The sequence below is a fragment of the Lampetra planeri genome, chromosome 19 (assembly GCF_965212315.1).
Source record: "Lampetra planeri chromosome 19, kcLamPlan1.2.h2, whole genome shotgun sequence".
NCBI classification, from domain to species: domain Eukaryota; kingdom Metazoa; phylum Chordata; class Hyperoartia; order Petromyzontiformes; family Petromyzontidae; genus Lampetra; species Lampetra planeri.
In genome coordinates this window covers 5338995-5361369 of record NC_136125.1, presented here as the reverse complement: position 1 = coordinate 5361369, position 22375 = coordinate 5338995, and the positions used below count along the sequence as shown (strand labels likewise).

Sequence of the window (22375 nt, the reverse complement as noted above, 5' to 3'; positions counted from 1 at the left end):
GGGCTGCGTGGACTTTGACGATGAAAATGGAACAGACGCTGAAGGAAGCACGGAGGAGCGCATGCTCGGGGCTATCACGGTCGTAGCTCCAGTGAAAATATCTCGCGAGCGGAAGCAAAGTGTGATATAGATGCTGAAGCGGGAACGCCCTGAGACAACTTACAAACGTACGCACATCGTTTAGTGGGACGCGATTCATCGCCTGTTACGTATCTCTTTTCCGAGGACCAAATCACCCGCAATGCGACCGATCTCCCCAACTCTCGGAAGTTAATCATCTTTGAGCCTTGAAAGCGCTCAGATGGGCGACCACCATGCGTAACAAGGTGTTGTAGGCTGCGGGAATACACGTGTGGATGGCAGAGGGCAGGTGCAGTTAAAGCCATTGTTGCACCGTACTTCTGTGGATTGGCAAAGTGGCTGTACAATCTATTCTTGCGTACGCCAGAAATATGGTTCAGGAGCCTGATGCCAATTGTTGAGGTCTGCTGGCCACAACGAGAGGGCTTCAGGAGAGAGTTTGTGTAGTTTTGCTGTTCCTACAAACCAAAGTGCTTTACTATTTGGTTCATAGTTTGGGTTACATGGTCACAATCGCACCACTGTGGTTTGGGTCTTTAATTTCCCGTTCATGAAGGAGATGTGTGCATCGGCCTGCTGATGCTCTTATGCTGGTCAACTCCGGTGTCTTCGAGAAGGCATGTCAAAGGCAGGAGGTGCGATGTACACGTGCGCAAGTCTCACGGGACGCGCATTATTCTGCCCGGTCAACAGGGCCAGGGCATCCCGGGCATTCCCATGCCACCGCCTCCGCCTCCCCTCCCCGGTGGCGCTGTGCCACCCCCGCCACCTTTACCCGGAGGCATTCCCCCACCTCCTCCCTTGCCTGGCATGGGAGGGCCTCCTCCTCCGCCGCCGCCGCCGCCTCCACCTGGTTGCGGCCCACCCGGGCCCCCTCCTCCGCCGCCCCCCTTTGGCAGAGCGCCCCCCATGGGAGGGATGGCGCCGTCGCCGCCGTCTCTTCCAGGGGCCCAGCTCCCCCACGGCCTGAAGCCCAAGAAGGAGTACAAGCCGGAGGTGGCCATGAAGAGGGCCAACTGGGCCAAGGTGAGAGGGGCCCTCGGTTCAGGATTTAAATGTCGTGAGTTCCCTTTTGTGTGTCCTGATTGCGCTGCCAGTGTCGTGCAATGAGACGAATCCATTCGGATCACTGGCAAACAAGAGGAACCCCCGCTCCCATACTAGAGAACAGCCCACGTAAGTGGATCTCACAGAACTACTACATATCTTCCGGTGACCACTGATGCACACAGTCAGGGGCAGGGCTTTCCCACCCACTCTGCTACAGAGACTAATGTTCATGGCATGAGGGTCAAAGCAATAGTTTAATCATCCGTGCTGAAATCTATTGAGATTTAGGTGCAGTAACCAAATTGAATCTCAGGGTTTTTTCTGTGCAGTCATTGGTGACCGCCACGGATATCAGTTTTGGTCGTAAGTGCATTTACAATCGGTCTTTAATGTTCGCTGGGTCTCTCTGATTCGGCGACCCGGACAATATTTATGCACCCGGCATACCACATCCAGTATAACTCTCGCAATGCGCTGTTGGTACCAGTCACGTGCTTACTCCAGTCAACCTTTGGCCCGGCAAATTATAATCAGTGGGAAAGTGGGAAATTAAGCCCTGCCTACGATAAACTCTGCACATTCGTCGATAACACTGCGTGGTCTTAAGATAAAGAAAACATATTTTTCATTAGGCTTCGTTTCGGGCAATGCCCCTTCTTCGTAGCAACGACATGTTGCGGTCGCTGTGCCTTGAAACGGGGGACTTGTAACCACGAATGCGATCTCAACGGCCAATTTTTTCGCAGACGCACGAAGCGGGCAGAGCGATGGGTGGGTAGCAGTCGCGCGGGCAGCAACAAATACTGACAAGGGGGAAAAGTCGCGTTGTGTGTGTTTGCGCGCGTGTGTGTATGTATGCGCGCCTGTGTGTGTGTGCGTGTGGGTGAGCGTGCGGGCGCTTGCCCGCACGCTCGCACACAATGTTGACTGCTCATTGTGCGCTCTCTCACAAAAGCCCCGCACTCGCTCGCTCGCTCGGGGAAGGAACAGCCTGAACTAATAATATCAGGAAGCGCCGAGATTTTTGCCGGCGTGTGGTGACTGGAGTTTGGCTCTCACTCGGCTCAAAACACTGTTAATGTTTTCCTCAATTTGTACGTGATTTGTCAAGTGTGAGCTATTGCCGTTAGGTGTTCAACAGTCGGTGGGGCCGGGAGGCATTTCGTACGTGTTTATATATTTGAAAGGCTGTTATTATGGATCTCAGGAGTAGTTTTGTGATCTCCGCTTCTGTGGACCCAGCTCTCGAACACAAATGGTTATTCAGAGTTCCAAATGGATTCTTCGTCTTGGGACGTGGTGCCGGTGGCACAATCGGGATACAGTGAGATAAGATCAAATATTGACATGCACACACCTTAGACAATTCAATTACAAGTAAATAGAATCGTGGCTATTTGTTCAATGTTGTACATTTTTTACAGCTGCACCCTTCATCCCTGGGGGTACGTGTTTCACTTGAGACAACCAAGTTACTTTACAAACAGGGCCATCGTGTTCCAGTTACGCTCGTGTACACAGCAGACTTACATTACAGCATTGTGGCACATGCTAGGCGGTGTGTGTGTGTGTGTGTGTTTCCAATTAATTATTTCAATATTTTACCTGGCTAAATCCCGGGAGAAGCAGGAAGGGTGCCGTTCCAACCGACCATCGGGGGTTTTGAGCGCACCGGTTCAGTGCCACTCATCCCCGGGGTTGTTTGGGAATAGAGTGGGGTAGCCAGGAGCCGTTAGAAGTCACGTGGCGGAGCTGGTCAGAGTGTTTGTGATTTGGAATAGAGAGCTGGGGTTGTTTTGAGAGCAGAGTGCCGAGCTGGGCGCAATTAGAAATGAGGCGGGGGAAGTTGGGGACTGTTTAGCAGGGGGCTGGAGTTGCTTGAGTGGTGTAGTTAGTATCTAGGAGTGTTTGTGTGGACAGAAAGCCGGTGAGTGTGTTCAGAAGGCGGGCGCTGGTGGCGCGCGTCTGTGATCTAGGGTTGGTGGATCACCGCATCAAGTGTTGTGAAACACCCTTCCCGTGGGGCGTCGGGGAGCCATACCCTGGCTTGCCAGGAGAAGGCAGTACAGCAATAATGTCATTGTGGGATAGTGTTTCCCCCTCGCACGTGTGGGTTTACTCCAGTTGCTCCAGATTCCAAATGTAAACGCTCACCTGTGATTCCTCCAGGTCGTTCTCTCCCTTCGGGAGCGAGGAAGGAAAAGTGTGCGGCGGTGGCAGCACAGCGTTACAAGTTGAAGTTGAGAAGTGATGCGGATAACTGGGATTGACGGGAGCAGAGTGGTGTTGGGGGGGGGGGTAAGTCGTGATTGTTTGTGGGTGACGGAGGAAGGCGGCAAATGTTTTGTGGCGTCGGCTCCAGCCGGTCGATGCGCAAAGCCGGTCGACGTCGTGCCGTCTTGCCGTGCAGATCCGCCCGCAGGAGATGGGGGAGAGCTGCTTCTGGACGCGCGTGAAGGAGGAGAAGTTCGAGAGCCCTGATCTCTTCGCGAAGCTGGCGCTCAGCTTCTCCTCCCAGACGAGGCGTAAGCCGCTTCACTCACATGAGCACTCACACCTGTGTGCACGCACATACCTGGGCACTCACACCTGTGTACGAACTCACACCTGTATACAACAACAACAACCGCCATTCGCCACTAAGTGGCGGTGACGTCACCACGACGCTTGTGCCAGGCCAAGTGCACCTTAAGGCCACGTGAAGTGTCGAACGCCCGCTGGCAGGAGGTCACGGGCCAGTCCCAGCAGGTGCCACGGGTCGACTGACCGAGATGACTGGCTGATGCACCACCTGTGCCCCCTACTGTACCAACTTGTTGTGCACACAAACACACAGATAGGCCTCATGTGGTCACGGCGTTGTGAGATTAAGCCGCCATGAGCCGCATTCGGCCCACAAGACCGTAGGTTCCCTGCCCCTGCTGTGCGGCAGAGGTAGCGGGTGATAACGATCGCGTTACGCAGGAATTACACGCGAGTTCCAATGGATTTGTCGTCGAATGCATAGTAAGCTGGCGCGCACAGAAATAACGTTGTATCCAGCGAGCCTCCGGAGAAACCCACGTACGCCTGTCGTGTTCATCACTGTGATCTCTGCGGTGATGCGGCCCATCGGCAGAGCGCTCGCCGCTTTTGCAGAGGTTCACGGTTCGAGTCCAGTGGCCCACCCTGGTGTTTTTACTGTGGGTGGGTGTAATAACCATAACAACACTCAGCGTCGTCTGCTTCACGATGGACGTGAATGATCCCCCGACGTTATTCGCAAGAGTACGCCACTGTGTGCCAGCTTCAGGGTCCACATCGAACAAATTTTAAAATGGCACTGCAAAATACCCAATAGTGAATACACACAGCTGCAATTATCGCCCCCTATTGGTGGACTAAATCCCCAGGTCGCTCTTGCAAATGAGACTCGTACTAGTCGTTTGAGTTCTCACCTGGTTTGAACAGAATCTAACTTGAAACTTGCCCTTCTCAGCAGCACAGCTCATAAGAAACTCACACGTGAGAGGTTTTATTTGCCTTTGTCGTGAGTGTTCCTTGAACGCAAGCTGGGAAACTTTTAAAATTAGCGGAAAAGACCCTGTGCATTGTGTCACTGATGTCACCCGTATGTGTTTTTGGTCCGTTAACTCGTAAGACATGGGTCTCTCCCGTAACCTCCTGCCAGCGAGCCTCGACGTGCACCTCGCATTGGCACGAGCGCCCCTCTGACTTCCACCACCGCCGAGCGGTGAACGGCGGCTGCTGGAGCCCAGCACGCTGCGGGTCGCGGCGTTTGCCGTTACTCTGAATGTCGAGGCAGGAAGGAAGCCTGCTTGTGTGCGTTACGGGCGGGGACGGGAAGCAGGATGGTCCTTCTCCTGGCTCGCTTTGCCTCTTCATTGTTTTAAACGGAGAAGAAAAAAATAATAACTTTGACCGCAAGGATTTTTTGTTGTTGTTTCCGTATACATATCAGTTTCCCTAAATTGCGCTCAGATCTATAACTCACAGCCCCAGCGATTTATAATCGCGGCCCTTGATCGAGACCGTAGATGGCTGTACTTGCAAAAACAATTCATCGTTATCGTAGATATTAATTCAAGCAATTATGTCGCATCTGTTAAAACATTCCTGAGAGCCCCCCTCTGTTTATTTAAAATATGCCGATTGTGCGTTAAACACATGCTTGAGCGTTACGTGGTGACGGAACTAATGAGTGCCCGTGTTGTTGTGTAATTAACCATTTCACCTGACCCCCCGTGTCTCCTGCACCATGTGTTCGCGTGCATGTGCCCCATGCCTGCATTGGGCCCTTACACCCCCCCCGTCCCCTCCCTCCCCCCCTTCCACCCCCTCCCCCTCCCTCCCTTCCACCCCCGCCGACCCCTGACCCACAACCCCCACGTCCCTTTCGCTACTACCCTCTGCAGTGACGGGGAAAGGTCAGTGCTGCTTGTGTCGTTTGCAGTGTGGGGGATCTGCTGTGCTGGAGACTCACGGCTTCTAGTTTAACACTTTGGTAGTTATACACATGGGCTCAATTACAATTGTAATTTCTAGTGCAGTTAATCATAATAATAATTAATGGTAATGCTTTTATATTGCGTCGTTCCTGCACATTTAATCTCGCAGAGCTGTAGATTTTGTAATGCGGGCGGACTTTGTACGGACACGCGGGAAATTACAAAGTGGGGGGCAGGCGGCCACAACCGGTGCCAACAATTACTCAAGCTCTGTGGTCCTATCTATATTGGGATGTTTGACCAACTCCGTCGGTGACTTTCACTCGTAGTTTCATTGTAATTAGCCGACTGGCGCTGCTGTAATGGTAATTATCGTTTCGGATAACAACACTTGAGTCGTTATAATAGTTTCAGATAACAACATTTGAGTAGTTGTTATTATAATTGACCCCAGCTGTGTGTGTTGTGTAGACACTCGCTAAAACTGTGCTACACACTATATCCTTGACGGTTGGAAATTAAATAGCGTTGTAATTTTTGTTTCAAGTTAGTGACTTGTATTAGACTATTGGGGGACTGTACCCCATGTAAAAGTTACAAAAATACGCATTTGCGGCTTCGTTGAGTGTTTGGGAGGGATGTTTAATCGAGCGAACAACAGTGGCTTTATTAAGCCACCAAAAACACGCCGCTGGAAAGCAATTGGCTCAGACGGCCGGTCGTTCGATGGACGTGAACTTGTTTTTTGTCTTTGCGAAAGCGACCCACGTCTCTTCACTGTTGATTAATCCTTACATTGCGGAGTGGTGGCACCGCCGCGGTTTAGCGCACTCGCGCTGGGAACGCGGCGAACCCGAGTTCGATTCCCGACCCCGGCTGACATCAGTGGCCGGTGACATCCAAAACGATTTAGCCCCTCCACCCATTTAGCAACCCGCATTGAGCGCTTGGGTGACGTATCGTCGAATAAACCCCATGACCAACGCGCCTTGGGGGAGGAGGCCTTCATCCAGCAGTGGATTGACAAAGGATGATAATCGCTTTGACCGAAATGGTGCTGTTCAACACGAAAGTAGCGCAGTTTTAGCTTGCTGTTCCATCCTCTTGATCCTCTCTGTGTTTTGACAATCTCACCGTTGGCTAAATGCCCTAACACTGCTATGTCCACTGGCTCTTGCTTAACTACCGTGTGCCTTCCTCACTGATGCACCGCCCCCTCCCCGTCCCATGCCCACCCCCCACTCATCAGAGTAATTACACCCACAGTCATTTCCTCTTCTCTTCTTGTAATTACACTGCCCCGATTTTAGTTCTGTCAGCTATGACTTAAGGGTCCCCGCGCTGCTGGTTTCACGATCGTCGCTCGATAGCAGTTTTCACACGGGCCAACAGAGAAGAGCTTCCCTCGCCCGAGTCTCAAGGCTCCTCTTTCAGGAGGAGGTCCCTGCAACGTTGGAATTTTGTCGGCTACGAATTAAATTCACAAGCATTTTTTGCTGCATGCGGGAGCGAAGCGGTGAACCCAGGGGGGAAAAAAAACACGCTCTGCAAGACCAGGGGCTAACACTCGAAAGATCCACACAGCTAGATTCAAGAATCCACTTCTGTACTGCCGTCGTACGGGCCTACCTCGCGGCCCAAATCCACAACATCTGGCCACCCAGCCAGTGGCTCATCAGGAGCGTCCCTGCTTAGCTTCCAAGGTGTAACTAAAGTCGGATACTTTCAGGGTGGTTTGGTTCGCATCATCACCACCGTCAACAGCCATGGTCAATCCACTGCCAGATGATGGCTTCGCGAAGCCATCCCCACCTAGGGGTGCCATGGTGGCGAGATGTTAACTACCTCACCTGGTATGTAGGAGGTCGTGGGCTCAATCCCGATCCTAATGCCTGTTGTATATTTGGATTATTGCACGTTTTAGCCCATGATCGCGTGGATTTTCCTCTCCGGGTGGTCCGGGTTTTTCCTCTACAGTTAGAAACATGCGTTTAGAGCATTTGGCTGCTATAAATGACCACAAGATAAACCACTTCGTTGGGCTATAATTTGTGGCCAGGTAGCTTCTGAAAAAGAGCTAGATAACTCAGTAATTTTTTTGTTGTAGTTTAAATAAACATTTTTTTGTAATAAAGTTTGTAAAAAAATCTCTCTCAACCTACGACGTAACAATCCACCTTACACTGTAGAGACATTTTGTTATTTACGGCTTGAGCACATATGGAAAGTTGGGACGGATAACACGACGGGTGTTGGGTAGGGGTGGCGGCGGGGGGAGGCGGGGGGGGGGGGGGGCGCGGTATTCCGCCGCTGCTCCTCCGGCTCGACGGATTCACGGAGTCTGCCGTTGGGCCAAAGGTCAACGAGACACAAATGGGATCGCGCCATTCCCCTGGGGGCCTGCTGTCCACTGCTGGATGCATCTCGGCCGCACGCGGCGCCCTCCTGGGACGGCGCGGGATCGGCCTGGGAAGTTAGGCACAGCGTGTAAAAACCTTGGCGGGTTTATTTTCTCGTAATTTTCCAGTGTGTTAAGTCGTGTGTATGGAGGGTAGAGAGAAGCGTTTATTTGCGTTTCAGGGAGGGGTTTTTGCGCTTGTCTTTCGAGCACCGCGTGGCTTTGCAGCCCCTGGCAGAGATCCTGCGCACCGCACTTGTGATCCAAAGGTCGCGGGTTCAACTCGGTCTCCTGGCACGGCGGTTGAAACAACGGTGCAAGTTTCTTGAATCCAACCCCCCGCCCGTACTTATGTCCACCCAGCACTATAAATGGGTCCACCACAGTAAAGTCGATCGGCAGATCGCGTGTGGTGAGTAAAGTGTGGATACTCCCACCTCAATCAAGATGTCAGTCCAGCCTGAATAAGGATATTAAAAAAAAAACTTTTTTTAAACACGCTTTTATGAAATGTACTAGTAATGGCAGAACTCCACGACTCCAGGAAGTGGCCCCGAAGGTTGCCATAACGTAAGGGACCGTGGCCAATTACAGCCAACGTCCGTTGACCGTGGACAATTCTACCCAAGCCAAAACATAACATATAAAAACAAATGTTTAAAAAAATATATATTTTTTATGATAGAATATAGTATTATCATCAGTATGATATAAGAATACCAAGTTTGCAGTCGATACCACATTGGGAAGTGGGTTAAAATTGAGTTACAAGATTTGAGGATACGACAACAACGACAACAACGACAGACAGAGTGAGTTAAAAGAAAGCGTGTAAAAAGAGTTGGAGCTCTCCAGAGCTCCCTCAAGTGGAGGCCCTTCCGCCAGCCAGGAGTGGCGTTGATGCAAGCAGTTTCAGGGCTGCCCCATTACCTAATTTTTTATCAAAGCACCCCTTGGCCTTGCACTCTGTAGATTCCTCGACAATAGAGACATGTAACGCCGTGTCGCTTCTCGGCGCCACGGGGCGTCTCGCTCGCGCGCGCTGGCCGCTTTTCCGACCCCGCCGGGGGTATGCGCCTAGGTGTACTGACGCGAGACGAATGTTTGCTTGTGTCCCTCTGCTCTCACGAAGCCTCGGATGCTAGCTCGCTGGAGGAAGAGCCCAGTGAGTGGTGGAACACCGTGTGGTTTTTACATTTTTCTTGCAACGTGATCTCCAGAGCCTCCTTTTCCTCCTCCTCCACCCCCAGCCCCTCCCCCGATGCCTCCAGGCATTTCCCATGACACCGATTTCACAAAATTAGGCAGTTCCGTCCTTTGACTTTGACTTCTCCGAGTTGAGTGTTTTTTTGCGGTTTTACTTGGAGCGATTTTATTGCTTTTCATAAAGCAGCTACATCGTGTGTCTACTCTAGCGTCAATGTTCAGAAAGCACGGCGACTACCGATAGCTTTTGTCAAGCAGTGTATGTTTTTGCGAGCGCTGCTTTGCGTGCGGCCGTTCACTCTGCGCTCGTCCGCAGCTAAGAAGGAAGAGGACGAGGTGGACGAGAAGAAGTCGCTGGCGCACAAGAAGAAGGTGAAGGAGCTGAAGGTGCTCGACCCCAAGACGGCGCAAAACCTCTGTGAGTGGCGGCACCGTCTCGGGACCACCTCCGGGCAGGGCCCTCGGCCCGGAGCCTCCCCCACGTCCTTGGCCGCTCACCAGTCGCGGTGCTTGGCATAAGAAGGTCACGTTGGCGAGATGTCAACTACCTCGCCTGGTATACAGGAGGTCATGGGGTTCGATCCCGACTCTGATGCCTGCTGTATATTGGAGTTTGCGGTGTCTCTCTCCCCGTGGTCGTGTGGATTTTTCTGCAGGTCCTCCGGTTTTTCTCTGCACATTGAGAAACATGCGTTTAGAGAATTTGGCTGCTATAAATTACCACAAGATAAGCCACTTCGTTGAGCTATCATTGGTGGCCAGGTCGCTTCTGAAAGAGAGCTATATAGATCATCAGTAGGCCTTACCTAGTAAAATAAAAAAAATAGTTTAGTTTAGATGAGCAAAAGTTTATATCCCCAAGCAATCCAAGGGATCCCGGATGTATAAACTCAATTGGGGTGAACAAAATTTCAGCTGAAATTCAATATCCTTATAATCGACATGCGAAGCAACTTACAACACCAGCTATTCATCTCTCTCATCTCTGTTTCTTCTGGGCCTCTCTTCTCTCAGAGGCTAGAGAGGGAGGCGATGGCATCTCTGTGTCCTGTGAAGAAGAATAGCCATTTCCCAAACCATCACCTATTATTAACTTTTCGAGGCAGTGTTAATCGCCGAATTTATTGAGGTATTTATTTGTGATCTGTGCTTGTGCATCACTGCCGATGCAGCGTCACCACCACATACTATGTGGCACAACGCTGCCAACCCGCCACCTCCGTGCCCATTTTGTTTCACAAGACCGACGCTCTACCATGCGTTGTTTTTGTAACAAAAAAAAATTGCCGATTCGGGTTCGCGATCCGACTCTGGAATCAGTTCTTCTGCTAACGATGTGGCGGATGAGACGCCTCCAGCGGCTGTAATGGTCGCGTGAACCTATTACGTTAAAATACATACGGTGTAATCATTGTCATCGGCCGTGAGCAGTCCGCTGCTGGATGAAGGCTTCCCCAAGCGATCGCTAGAAGTGTGGGGTGGCCCTCATCCCACAGTGGATTGACAAAGGTGCTGCACAAAAATACACAGAGTTGTCTTCCTTTGTCAACGGATGTATAGGTATTGATATTAATCGATGCACGGCAAAATGTGTAGTAAATAACATTTCGGCAAGGTGGTGGCGCAGTGGTGACGCTTGGGTTCTATTCTCGACTCGGCTGTTTTTCTGCGTGGAATTTACCATGTGTGGCTGGTGTTGGCCAAACATCTCAATACTGAAAACTTACAAATTACTCAATTTGGATCACACGGTAGCAGAATTTCCCCCCTCTTGTCAGAAACCTTTGCAGGACCCTGCTGAAAAAGAGTCTTGAGACTCGGTGAGGCCTTCCTGGATAAACAAGCAGAATTATAATAATACTACTAATAAGACACGGCTGTAACTCTGTGTGTCGAAGTGACCATTGCGGGGCTCGACGTGATGGCATGCGCGTGCGTGTGTGTGGCAGCGATCTTCCTGGGCTCTTTCCGAATGGACTACCAAGAGATCAAGAGCATCATCCTGTCCGTGGACGAGGAGCGAATAACAGAGTCCATGATCCAGGTCAACGCCCCTCCCCTCTCCTCCATTCTCACACTATTGGACATCTGTGTAGAAGAGCTTTATAGCTCATCAGATTCCTCCAGTATAAAACACATTCCTGCGGAGGGAGCTGGTAGGAACGTTGGGTTGCTCGGTCAATGGCCAGGGTCAACGGCGGCGTGGTGTATTCCGCAAATATGCCCGACTGTGAGGGTGGGCACAAGCCGGCGTGAGTAGGTTAAACGTTGAGTTTTATAAGGGCACCACGGGGTGACCAGCCCCTCCCTACCCAGCCCCTCCCCAACCTCCCCACCCAGCCCCTCCCCACCCTCCCCTCTCCACCCAGTCCCACCCCTCCCATTTTTGGATGCACGACGGACAGACGGACACAATAATCCCCTGTGGGCTGGTGTAACCAGGAGGTTCCTACCAGTATCAAATATTCTGATTCACTTGCACAGTGGACGAGTAACTCATCATCATCAGACATGTTCAATCCACCTGTGGACAAAACTGCCGTCGCCATCTCTCACAATCCTGCGACGTAGTAATCCACTTGGCGCCTGCACGCGAGCCGATTCCTTCGCTCCATCTCCCCCCACCGGTGGGACCTCAATCTCGGATTGTGTTCAATTCCTTGGATGGCGCTCCGTTATTGCTCACGAACCCGTCGCCATCGTGCCCTCGAGCCGTGACGCGGCCTGACCCCCGAGCCCCGCTCGCTGCTCTTGCAAACTGTTTGGATGATGTCATTATCCCGCGTGCGTTCTCTGATCCACGTGTTTCCCTTTCCGTCTCTCATTGTAATTCCAAGCGCGTGCACACATTTATATTGCTTCCTTGTGCGCTTTTCACACGTGAACGACCGTAAAAAAATTAGACGAAAAATAATCGTAGCGTTGGTGAGACTCGCCACCCGCCACTTGCTTTGTTTTGTTCTCGGGCCTGTGTAACACAACAAACACGGAGCTGTGAAATAACATCGCCCCCAAGCGCTGTAATCAAATAAACAATAATTACACAAACACTTCCGCAGTGTATTCACCAGTCTGGACAATGCGCCCCTCCGTAGCCGTGTTTACGTTTTGCTAAAACAGCCGAGTTTGGCGAAGCGGCCGTGGCCGCGAAAGCGGCTACCCGAGCGACCAGAACTCAATCCCCGGGGCGCCAGGGCCGGCATCGGTGGCGAGTGATATCCGAACCAGTCCTGGGCTTCCCCTTTCACCAAACCTGCACTGACCAGCGTGGTGAAGTATGGTCAAAGAATCCCGATGACCGACGCGGGGGTTTGGGGAGGCCTTCGGGTAGTTTCTGTACAGCATGTTGAGGCACGGGCGTCTTTTGGACACCGCGTATATCCGATTGTATTGTATGGGATTGGCATGGTCATCATCATCATCAGCCATGATGAATTCACTGCTGCATGAAGGATGTAAATGACTTATTTTACTATAAGGAGAGGTTGAGTTTTAATTGAAGGTCTTTTCAAAGTTGGGTCAGTTCCACGCTGCCTCTGGTGACCCTCAAAATTGGGGATGCCTTTGAGAGGCGCAATTGAACAGAGGGCTTGTTGGGGGCTTCCGCTAATTGTGTGTCTTTTTAATCACTGCAGAGTCTGATTAATCAGCTGCCCGAACCGGAGCAGCTCAGTGCCCTGGCCAGCCTGAAGAACGAGTATGAGGACTTGTGCGAACCGGAGCAGTTCGGCGTTGTCGTAAGTACCCCACATGTCAAGGTTGCTCAATCGCTGAGCCACTGGTTCTCTCCTTTGGCTGCTGCCACCCAAGCATTGGTCTGAACCCCGCGGCAAATAATTCCTTCCAGCGACGCGCCATGCCCAAGCCCACTTCCTTGCCGTGGCGGCAGGCGACACGATCGCGTTTTCGAGCGCGCGTATGTCGACTGTGCGTTTGGGACGTCTGTTATTTTCCGCGCGGGATTCGACGCGCACAGTACGCGCTTGCGCAGCGTCAGTGTAGACACGCGTTAGGAATGCGTTGGGCGGATAAACAACATACGCTTAAAGGTTGTGCTGGACATTGTTATTTGACATTGTTATCCAGCCGGAGATAGCGGTATTTACGTTGCGTGTCTCTGCTGTGAACCTGCAGGCCGGCCGGTGGTGCCAGGGTCTTTCTACTTGCAAATAACGTTTCATTTGTCAAGCGTTTGTTTAGGTTATTCAGGACAACAACAAAAATAAGTCTTGTTTTTTTGTTCCCAATCCATCCTGATTGTGCTATCGATATTGCGTCACTTCACGAGACGAAGCATCCATACGGAAACCTCGCAGAGCAGTGAAATCCGTGGAAGCGGGCATTACAGAGCCACTTCTGAAATCCCTTTAAGTGGCCTCTGATCTACACAGCAGAGGGAAGCACTTTGCCACCTGCCACGCTACAGAGAGGAATGACCATCGCATGACTGTCAAACTGATATTATTAATTCTCGAGGCTGGAATGATAGTCAAATTGGGTGCGTGCAGAACCAAATGTAATGCGATCGGTTTTTTGTCGTGCAGTCATTCGGTGACCGGTTTGTGACCGTCCACTTGCCACACTTCAAAATCCAGTTTAAACACAGGCGGCCGAAACCTGGATTCAAACCCAGGTGGTCAGCTCGCCCTACCACCGAGGGTAGCGTTCGCCACGTGACAGTCACACCAACGTGCTTTCCTTTCGCATTTCTGGATATTAGCCAAGTTAAGTGCAGAACCAAACAAAATTCATTGTCACCATCATCAGCCCTTGGTCAATCCACTACTGGATGAAGGCCTCCCCAAGCCACCACCGTCCTGCAATGCAACAGTCCACCTGCGCACGAGCCGATTTATTCGCTCCATCTCCTTGGTGGTCGTCTAACGTGTTCCTTTCCTTGACTGCCACTCCGTCATTATCCCTGACCGTATAAGCAAATTTCACTGCACTAATTACAAAAATAATCACAACTGACAGTAAAAGAAAACAAATATTTTGTATAAACCTCTGTCGCCCCCCACCCATTCCTTGTCCTTTTTGCAGATCAGCTCGGTGAAGAGGCTACGGCCCCGGCTCAACGCAATCCTCTTCCGGCTGCAGTTCGACGAGCAGGTGGCCAACCTGAAGCCGGACATCGTGGCAGTGAGCGCCGCCTGCGAGGAGATCCGCCGCAGCGACAGCTTCTCCAAGCTGCTGGAGCTCGTGCTGCTCATGGGGAACTACATGAACGCCGGCTCGCGCAACGCGCAGACCTTCGGCTTCCAGATGGGATTCCTGTGCAAGGTTGGTTCGCCCGCCTGCCCGCGCCCGCCTAACCTCGCGAGTGCCGACTTGCCGTGCCTGAGCATTACCGACAATGATGACGATGATGACGGTTTAGTTTGTTGCGTGTGTTGTTGTTGTGATTTGGTTACAGTCGTGCAGCCGCGCTCCTTGTGATGGAAAGCGAGATGTTTGGAACTCTCGCGGAGCAGTACATCGCTCTGTGCGTTAGACAAATCGGTCTTTGGCGATGCTGCTCCTGCTGCTGCTGCATTGGCAGTGGTGCACAAGCACAACGAACAAAAAACAACCCAACGCACTCGTCAACAAAACTGTGGTCTTAAAACAAAATAAATCTAATCGGCGACGTTTCGAATGATGTCTCATCGACAGAGAGTGGCCCAATAACAAAACGATGTTGGGTTGCCGGGTGTTGTATGCAAGAGCCTTGCACGGACACGGTGGTACTGGTTTGGCAGCGTTCGGCAAACTCATATGAAATCTCGATTTAAAGCTTTCGTGACTGCAGGGATTCATCTTCTTGGTGCTTTCGGTAAAGTCACGTAGACTCTGTCTTCTCGACAGACCTGTTCTCCACCTGAGGACGGCTACTTGCGTTGTGGCCGAAACGTCGTGAGAATTATTTTATTATGTTTTATTTTTATTATTTTATTATTTCCATTCTACGTGACTTTACCGAAAGAACCAAAAAGATCATATGAAATCGTCCTGGCGGTTGCCCCCTGCTTTGCCGTCGCAGCTGAGGGACACCAAGTCCAACGACCAGAAGTTGACTCTGCTGCACTTCCTGGCGCAAATGTGTGAGGAGAAGCATCCGGACGTCCTGCGCTTCACCGAGGAGCTCACGCACGTTGAGAAGGCCTCCAAAGGTGGGTGGGTGTGTGCGTGGGTGGGTGGGTGCGTGCGTCTTATGGGTGCGTGCGTAGGTGGGTGCGTGCGTGGGTGCGTGCGTGCGTTCGTTCGTGCGTGGGTGCATGCATGGGTGCGTGCGTTCTCTGGTAAACCAGGGCCACTGTGGCACCACCCACGTTCACTCTCCTCCTTAGCGGTACATCACTGTTATGGTGGCCCCCTACACTACAGCTGGACTGACAGCCCCCCCACTACCCCCATCTACGAGGAGCTTTTGCCGGTCCTGGGTCAAACGCTTCTCCCTCCCCGCACATGACATTGCGTGCTCATTGGCCAAGAGGAAGCGCAGGGCGTGGCGAGGAAGAGGAGACGAGAAAGTGACAACTCGGGAGGCTTGAGAACATGCCGCGTTGTGGGGGTGTCAGCGCTTTTACTAACGTGGCCGCACGATAACTCGAGGAAACAATAAACCTATGTGAATGAAACTTTTGTGTAAAGCTTAGTTGCTGTTGGGAACGTACCCTGTTGCAAACAAAATAGATCAAGCGGTCGCTCATAACTTGGAGACACAAACTCACCATGCTACAAAGGACTGTTTGCAAATAATCAAACGCGTTTTGCCCTGACAGCTACCCATCTGCTTCCGCATTGCTAATAAATACAAGGGCGAACGCGTGTTGGTAAAGCTCGACAGAATTCGTGCGTGTGCACGATTCTTCTTCCTTGTTTTTAAAACGACTTGCCGCTTTCTGGATGGCGTGTTTTCGCTCCACGAAACGCACGCTTCATTGAAGCGCGCGCACATAGTTCCCATGTGCGCGCACGCGTGGTGTTTGCAACACAAACACTCGTGTAGAAAGGAGGGGGCGGTGAGAGGGTGACTTTTGTCCTCTTTTATCGGCCTGGCAGAGGGCAGCAGATCGTCCTTTTCGTTTCCAAATCCACATGCGGTCCGTGCGGCGTAGTGCAGCAGTCCCCGACCCCCCCCCCCCCCTGCTCGTGATTTCCTCCCATTGAGAGCCACGGTAACGAGCGGCGAGCGAGTCACTTCCTGTGTCCGTGCCAAGTGGAGTGCCGAGGCCCGCGCTGAGCGACTGAGTTCACGCCACACAGCTCGCGCTGAGATTCTGGATCTTCATGTATTTATTCTCATGATAATTTTGAGCTTTTGGGCAGCAGCAGCAGCAGTGCGGTGGCACCGTGGTTAACGCTTGTACCTCGCCGCAAAAAGGGAACTGAGTTCCAGTCCTTTGTGTGTGGCCTTTGTATGCTCTCCCCCTGTTCTGAATGGGTTTCCATGGGTTCTCAGGTATAAATACATGTTTTGATTCTATTAGTTAAAATGCAACTGGTATTGGCCAAAACATATCCCACTGTATAAAATCTACCTGTTACACGTAAAATCATTGCCCCATACTGGAAAAAAACTCGGCAGGACCCTCCTGATAAAATATTTGGACTTGGTGAGGCTTTCTTGGGTAAATACACATACACATTGTTAAAAAATAAAACATTTAGATTTCTTCCGTTACCTCTTTCAGCATTTCTCTTTGTAGTAGATGACGCAGAGTGATCGTGTGATGTAGCAGCTCCACGTGTTCTGGGTTCATCATCATTTCTATGATGAGACACATCTGTACCATCAATGAGTGCGTGCCACCTGCTATGACAGAGTTCAGAGGCTCGGTCATTCATGAGAAGAAAACAAATCTTTCCTGAAAATAGCGCAAAGAAGAAGCATGGAGCGATGCACGCTTGGAATTACGCTGCGAGACAGAAATAGGAAGACATGGATTAGAAAACATAAGCAGGTTAAATTTTGATTTAAAACTTTCGTGACTGCGGGAATTCATATTCTTTGGTTCTTTCGGTAAAGTCACGTAGATAGAAAACAACAAAATTAAAATAAAATAAAATTATACCGAAAGAACCAAAGAATTTCAGCAGGTTATTTTTTTATTTTACAAAGTAAGGCCCACTGACCTATGTAGCTATTTTTCGTAAGCCACCTGGCCATCACAAATGATAGCTCAACAAAGTGGCTCATCGTGTGGAAATGTAGAGCAGCCAAATACTGTAAACGCACGTTGATTCTAAATGTGGAGGGAAAAAAACAGAGGACCCGGAGGAAAATCCATGCGACCATGGGGAGAGAGACATGCAAACTCCACACATACAGGAGTCAACATCGGGATCAAACACACGACCTGCTTACCGGGCGAGGTCGTTAACATCTTGCCACGATTAGCGCCCCAAGAAGAGATGATGGCCAATGGTCCAGACTAATGTGGGAGTGGCAGCCAGAGAATGGAATGCTCCTCATGCAGAGATGGAGTGATGACATCGGCTTGTTTGCAGGAGCGTGGTGGATTTCTACAATCCAGGGCCATGAGAGATGTTGATGGCTTGGGGCGAGATCTTCAACCAGCATAGATAGAGAATGGCTGATGATGCCGATGTTGAACTTACCTTGGCTTCGTTGACACACGTGTTATTTTGATTGTGTTCTGTCTTCTGGCCCCACAGATGGCCACACAACCAACCTAAATATTCACTTAGTTCCCCGATACTATCAGCAAACGACAAGTTTTACGGACAAAGGAACTTTTCGTGGGTTATCGCATTATTCCAGGACAACCTCCCACCCCCCCCCTTGTTATACAGGCTCGCTACACGTCCACACGTTTGAAAAATTGGATGGAATTTATTCGGGAAGTCGACGGAAATTCTATCAACAAACAATCGTAGGCGAACTGCCGCATTTATCTATTGTTTGATGCAAGAGTGCATTACTCTTTTTTTGTGATCACAAGGGCGTTCCACCCAGTTGCTTATTCATAGCAAAGCCATTGTCTGCGCTGACTTTAAACGCCTCCACCCATCTCCCCCCCCCCCATCACCTCGGCCACAGTGGAGGGGCTCCCCGGTCCTCTTTTCATTGTGCCGGATCAGCCGGTTCTGTTCAGGATTTCCGGAGTCGTTGTCCCAGACTTCCCCCTGCGCAGCGCACGTCAGCAGAACATCGCCACATTCCGTGCCCGGCCACGGCCGTCAGCCACTTAACAGTGAGGGCCCCCCACGGTGCAGCACGGCCGCGGCGTCGACGATCGGTCGAGGTGTCACGGGGGGCCCCCTGCCTGGCTCTGTCCTCCGCGTGCCGTTGTCGTTGCCAGATGCATCGTCCCGTCGCGGGGGTCGTGAGAGATGGCGGTAGCGTGGGGGAATCTGCGCAGCAGTGGATTGGTCACGGCTGATGATGTATGTGCCCTTTATTGTTTGGGTCACAAAGGCAGTCTTGACAAATCGGCCGTTGCCCACGTTGAGCCCAGCGTCGTTGTTTCTGGTACCGCATCGCGGATTTATTTGTTTGAATCAAACTGCAACAAAGTCGGGTGGTAGTAGTAACTGTGCTGCATGTTGCCAGCAGTGCAGCGCTATGGAGGCAGCAGTGAGAGTTGGTGGGATCATCCACAGATGTTGTGAAACTCCCTTCACGTGGGAGTCGAGGAGGTGTGCCGTACCTTGGCTCGCCGGGGAAAGGCAATACAGCAAAGTGCTGTTGAATCTCCATCTGTTTCCATCTGTACGGTGGGAATAGAGCTTTGCACCGTTGCGTGCGAGGGTTTTCTCTGGGTGCCCCGGTTGTTTCCTCCCACATGTATAATAAACACTCATTGCTTGGCCTAAAAATCTTAAAATAAACATGCAATGCAGGACCCACCTGAAAAAGAGTCATTGCAATCAGTGTGGCTCTTCTGGATATACAAGTAAAACAAATAATTATTATAATAAGAGTACCAAATGTGTTGTGCCATCATCATCGTCACCAGCCATTACCAATTCGCTGCTGGATGAATTCCTCCCCAAGCCATCTCTAACAGTCTTCAGGTGTAACAATCCGTCCATCTTCCTTCGAGTGACCTTGTTTAATCCACACACGAGGAGGCTCGCTTTCCTACGCGCCCTCAATCCACCGCCTCCCCACTCCGTGCGGGTCGTGGGGATGGTCTGGCCGTGCTTCACCGCGCTGGCTAAACCGTTTAAACGTTACGGAAATTGTACGTCTTGCATTTTGCAGGAATCGCACGCGGCGTGTTTTTCACGCACCGCGGATCGTTTTCGGTTGCCCCGTGCTGAAGCGGCCCTCCCTCTGTCCGCCTTGTGCTGCAGTGGCGGCCGAGAATCTACAGAAGAGCCTCAAGCAGATGGAGAAGCAGGTGCAGCAGCTGGAGGGAGACCTCAAGGCCTTCTCCACCACCGACGACGACACCGACAAGTTTGTCGAGAAGATGACCATATCCTTGGCGGTGGAGAAAGCGCGGTGGGAAACGGCGGTCGATGCCATCGACCGGGTTTGTTCGGCTCGGTCGCGCAGAAAATATTACCGCGCACGGCACACCACATCCGGTATGCGTCCCGCCTCCACGGCTTTGGGCGACTACTGGTAACGTGCTGCCAACCGCAGTTTACCAGCGACCCGTAAAACATTTTCACTGATAAATGAAGCCCTCATGAGACTCGAGCGTTAAAATCCCCGGCACACCACATCCAGTCTACCGCTCGCTGTGGCCTTGGCTGTTGGTCATGTGCCACAGACTCCAGCCTACCGGCAACCAGGAAAACATTCTGTGAGATATTAAGCCCCTGGCTACAACGGGTTACAAGAAAAGACAACATTACTTTTTGTTAACGTAATTTTACAAGACCTGGCGGCATCTTAAGGAGACCGAGAGAAATAAAATAGACTTCTCAACGACCGACCTCGCTTCCCACAATGCTCGCCGCGGCTCCCATTCGAACAAAAGGTGACGCCACCGAGGGGGCCAAGGACGCGACCACGCTCACCTTTGCCGGAGAACAAACCCAGGGGGGGAGGGGGGCGCTTGAAATGGAGGCACTGGGGAATGACACAATCCTCAGTCCTGACCCCCCCCTATCCGACCTGCACGCCCCCCGCCATCCCCATGGCCCCAGCTAGAGAGGCACAGCAGCCAGAAGCGGTGGCGTCAGGATAGGCTTCCTGGCGTCTTCCTTCCTTTGGTCCAGGAAGTCGGTCGCACAAACGTGCGCCCCCCGCCCGCCCGTCTTGGGCGTGGCGGCGTTGATTCATTCAGCTCAAGTCACGTCGCGTGTCGCATTCCGACGCGGTACCCCGTGCGCTATTATTATCGTCGCGATCAGCAGCACGAGCAGCAGCAGCAGCTATGGACTACCCGCGGCTAGATAAAGGCCTTCTTCCACCACCCCCCCCCCCCCCATGCTGTCGCTATTCCTCCGCCGTGGTTTGGTGGTTGCAATCTGGGACTTGTTTTCCCCCCTTTGACTGTCATTCACCAGTCTCAACCACCGGCCATCTATCGCTGACGTGTTTTGCCCAATCCCACGCACTTCTTAGAGTCAATATTATTTCTCTACATATTGCGCTGTTCGCTTGTGAATCCACACGTTCCGAAATGTAACCTTCAGTGTAACGCACAAGCGTACATCATTCCACGCTTTTTTTCACACTTTTCCACTTTCATTGTCAATTTCCATTTCTCTGAAATATAATAGTATTTGTACTCGGATTGTAACGCGCACCGCACACAGTATTCGCTCAGACGAGTGGGGAGAGCGGGAACGGCAGCAGCCATGCGGTGAGCCGATGCCAACGGTTGCCCGAAGCTCTGCGGTCCTCTATATATGAAGCCTTTTTTCAGCCAATTAATGAGTGTTTACATGCGGAAGGAAACCGGAGGACGGAACAAAAGCCACGCGTGCGGGGGGTGGGGGGCAACTCTCGATTCCAAGCAGATGGAAGCAGGTGGAGATTAGTCCACATTTTGCTGTACCGCATTCTCTTGGCAAACCAGCTCATGGCACCTCCTCGACACCCATCAGAAGGGGTTTTGACCACAGTTGCGTGATCCACAGGTGATTAATTACGGGTTCTACTTAACTGTACTCATGCTATCTGCGATCTGCGCTTTTAAAAATAAACACTCGGGGGAAGAAAATAAAAAAGTCTACGGAAATATTTTAGCAAATCTCATAAGCGGTGGACCAGAGCATAAAATAGTCGTTACGTATCTGTGCTGCGTGGTTCATCACTGGGGACGTTAGGCATCGCTTATCTGGCACGGGCAGGAATTTGCTGTTCGCGTTCCTCCTCCCAGCTAATCGCTGCATCGGTCCCGGGCCACGCGATCGTGTACCGCCGCTCCCATAGAAGTGGGGTCAAGATGCCCCCCACCCCCCATCCCCACCGCGTGCCTCCTAACAGGATGGCCCGAGCACCCACGCCGGCCTCAGCTGGCTCGCCCTTGTTTTTGGAATAATCTCAACGAAGCAACGCGAAGCATTTTTTCACAAGGACAATCATTTGCATCACAACAACAACGGCAACAGCTAGCCGCCATTCGCCACTAAGTGTCGGTGATGTCACCGCAGCGCTTGTGCCTGGCGAGGTCCATTCTGTGGCCACGTGAGGTCTAGAATGCTCACTGGCAGGAGGTCACGGGACAGACCCAGGTGTTATGGGTTAATAAACTGAGATGACAGGCAGATGGACCGCCTGTGCTTCCCACTGGTGACAAAGATCCCATCTATAGCCTTAACAGACTGTTGGGGCAAGAGCTGTTCGCGAAATACCGATGAAGGCCAGCATAGCACCATGCCCGGCCACCTTTGTTACCCCAGTGGCGAAGTTGAGGCCGAGTCGACCTGCATAGAGCACACAAAGATAACGATCCCCCGTATAGCCTTAACAGATTGTAGGGGCAAGTGTTGTTAGCAAGCACCTATGAAGGCCGGCACGGCACACGAGGGGGTGGGTGGCAAACACCATTCCCAGCCGCCTTTATCTCCCTAGTGAGGATGTTTACACACTGCACCAGGTACTCATTTGAGGCTGACTCCGCCTAGGGGAGGCCCGGGACCTGTTCAGATAATCGTCACTGGTGTTGGCCATGAGCGGGAATCGAACCCGGGTCGCCAGGTTCATAGCGCAGCGCGCTAACCGCTACACTACCGCTCCCCACACACAGACACGTACACACACAGACACGTACACACAAGC

General features: G+C 51.7%; 1 protein-coding gene across 7 annotated transcripts in view; it reads left to right on the top strand.

Annotated features, from left to right (window-relative positions):
* The window catches only part of LOC144723998 (protein diaphanous homolog 2-like), a 79430-nt gene that overhangs the window by 45312 nt on the left and 11743 nt on the right, over window positions 1-22375 (top strand). For all 7 annotated transcript variants that reach the window (XR_013586431.1, XR_013586432.1, XM_078602821.1 and 4 more), the window contains 8 exons: window positions 775-1107; window positions 3542-3656; window positions 9500-9601; window positions 11133-11227; window positions 12819-12920; window positions 14227-14466; window positions 15206-15335; window positions 19489-19613. Coding sequence is in view for 5 of the 7 variants with exons in the window: in XM_078602821.1 (XP_078458947.1) it covers window positions 775-1107; window positions 3542-3656; window positions 9500-9601; window positions 11133-11227; window positions 12819-12920; window positions 14227-14466; window positions 15206-15335; window positions 19489-19613 (1242 nt within the window). In the remaining 2 variants the exon portion in view is untranslated. The remainder of the gene's footprint in view (window positions 1-774; window positions 1108-3541; window positions 3657-9499; window positions 9602-11132; window positions 11228-12818; window positions 12921-14226; window positions 14467-15205; window positions 15336-19488; window positions 19614-22375) is intronic.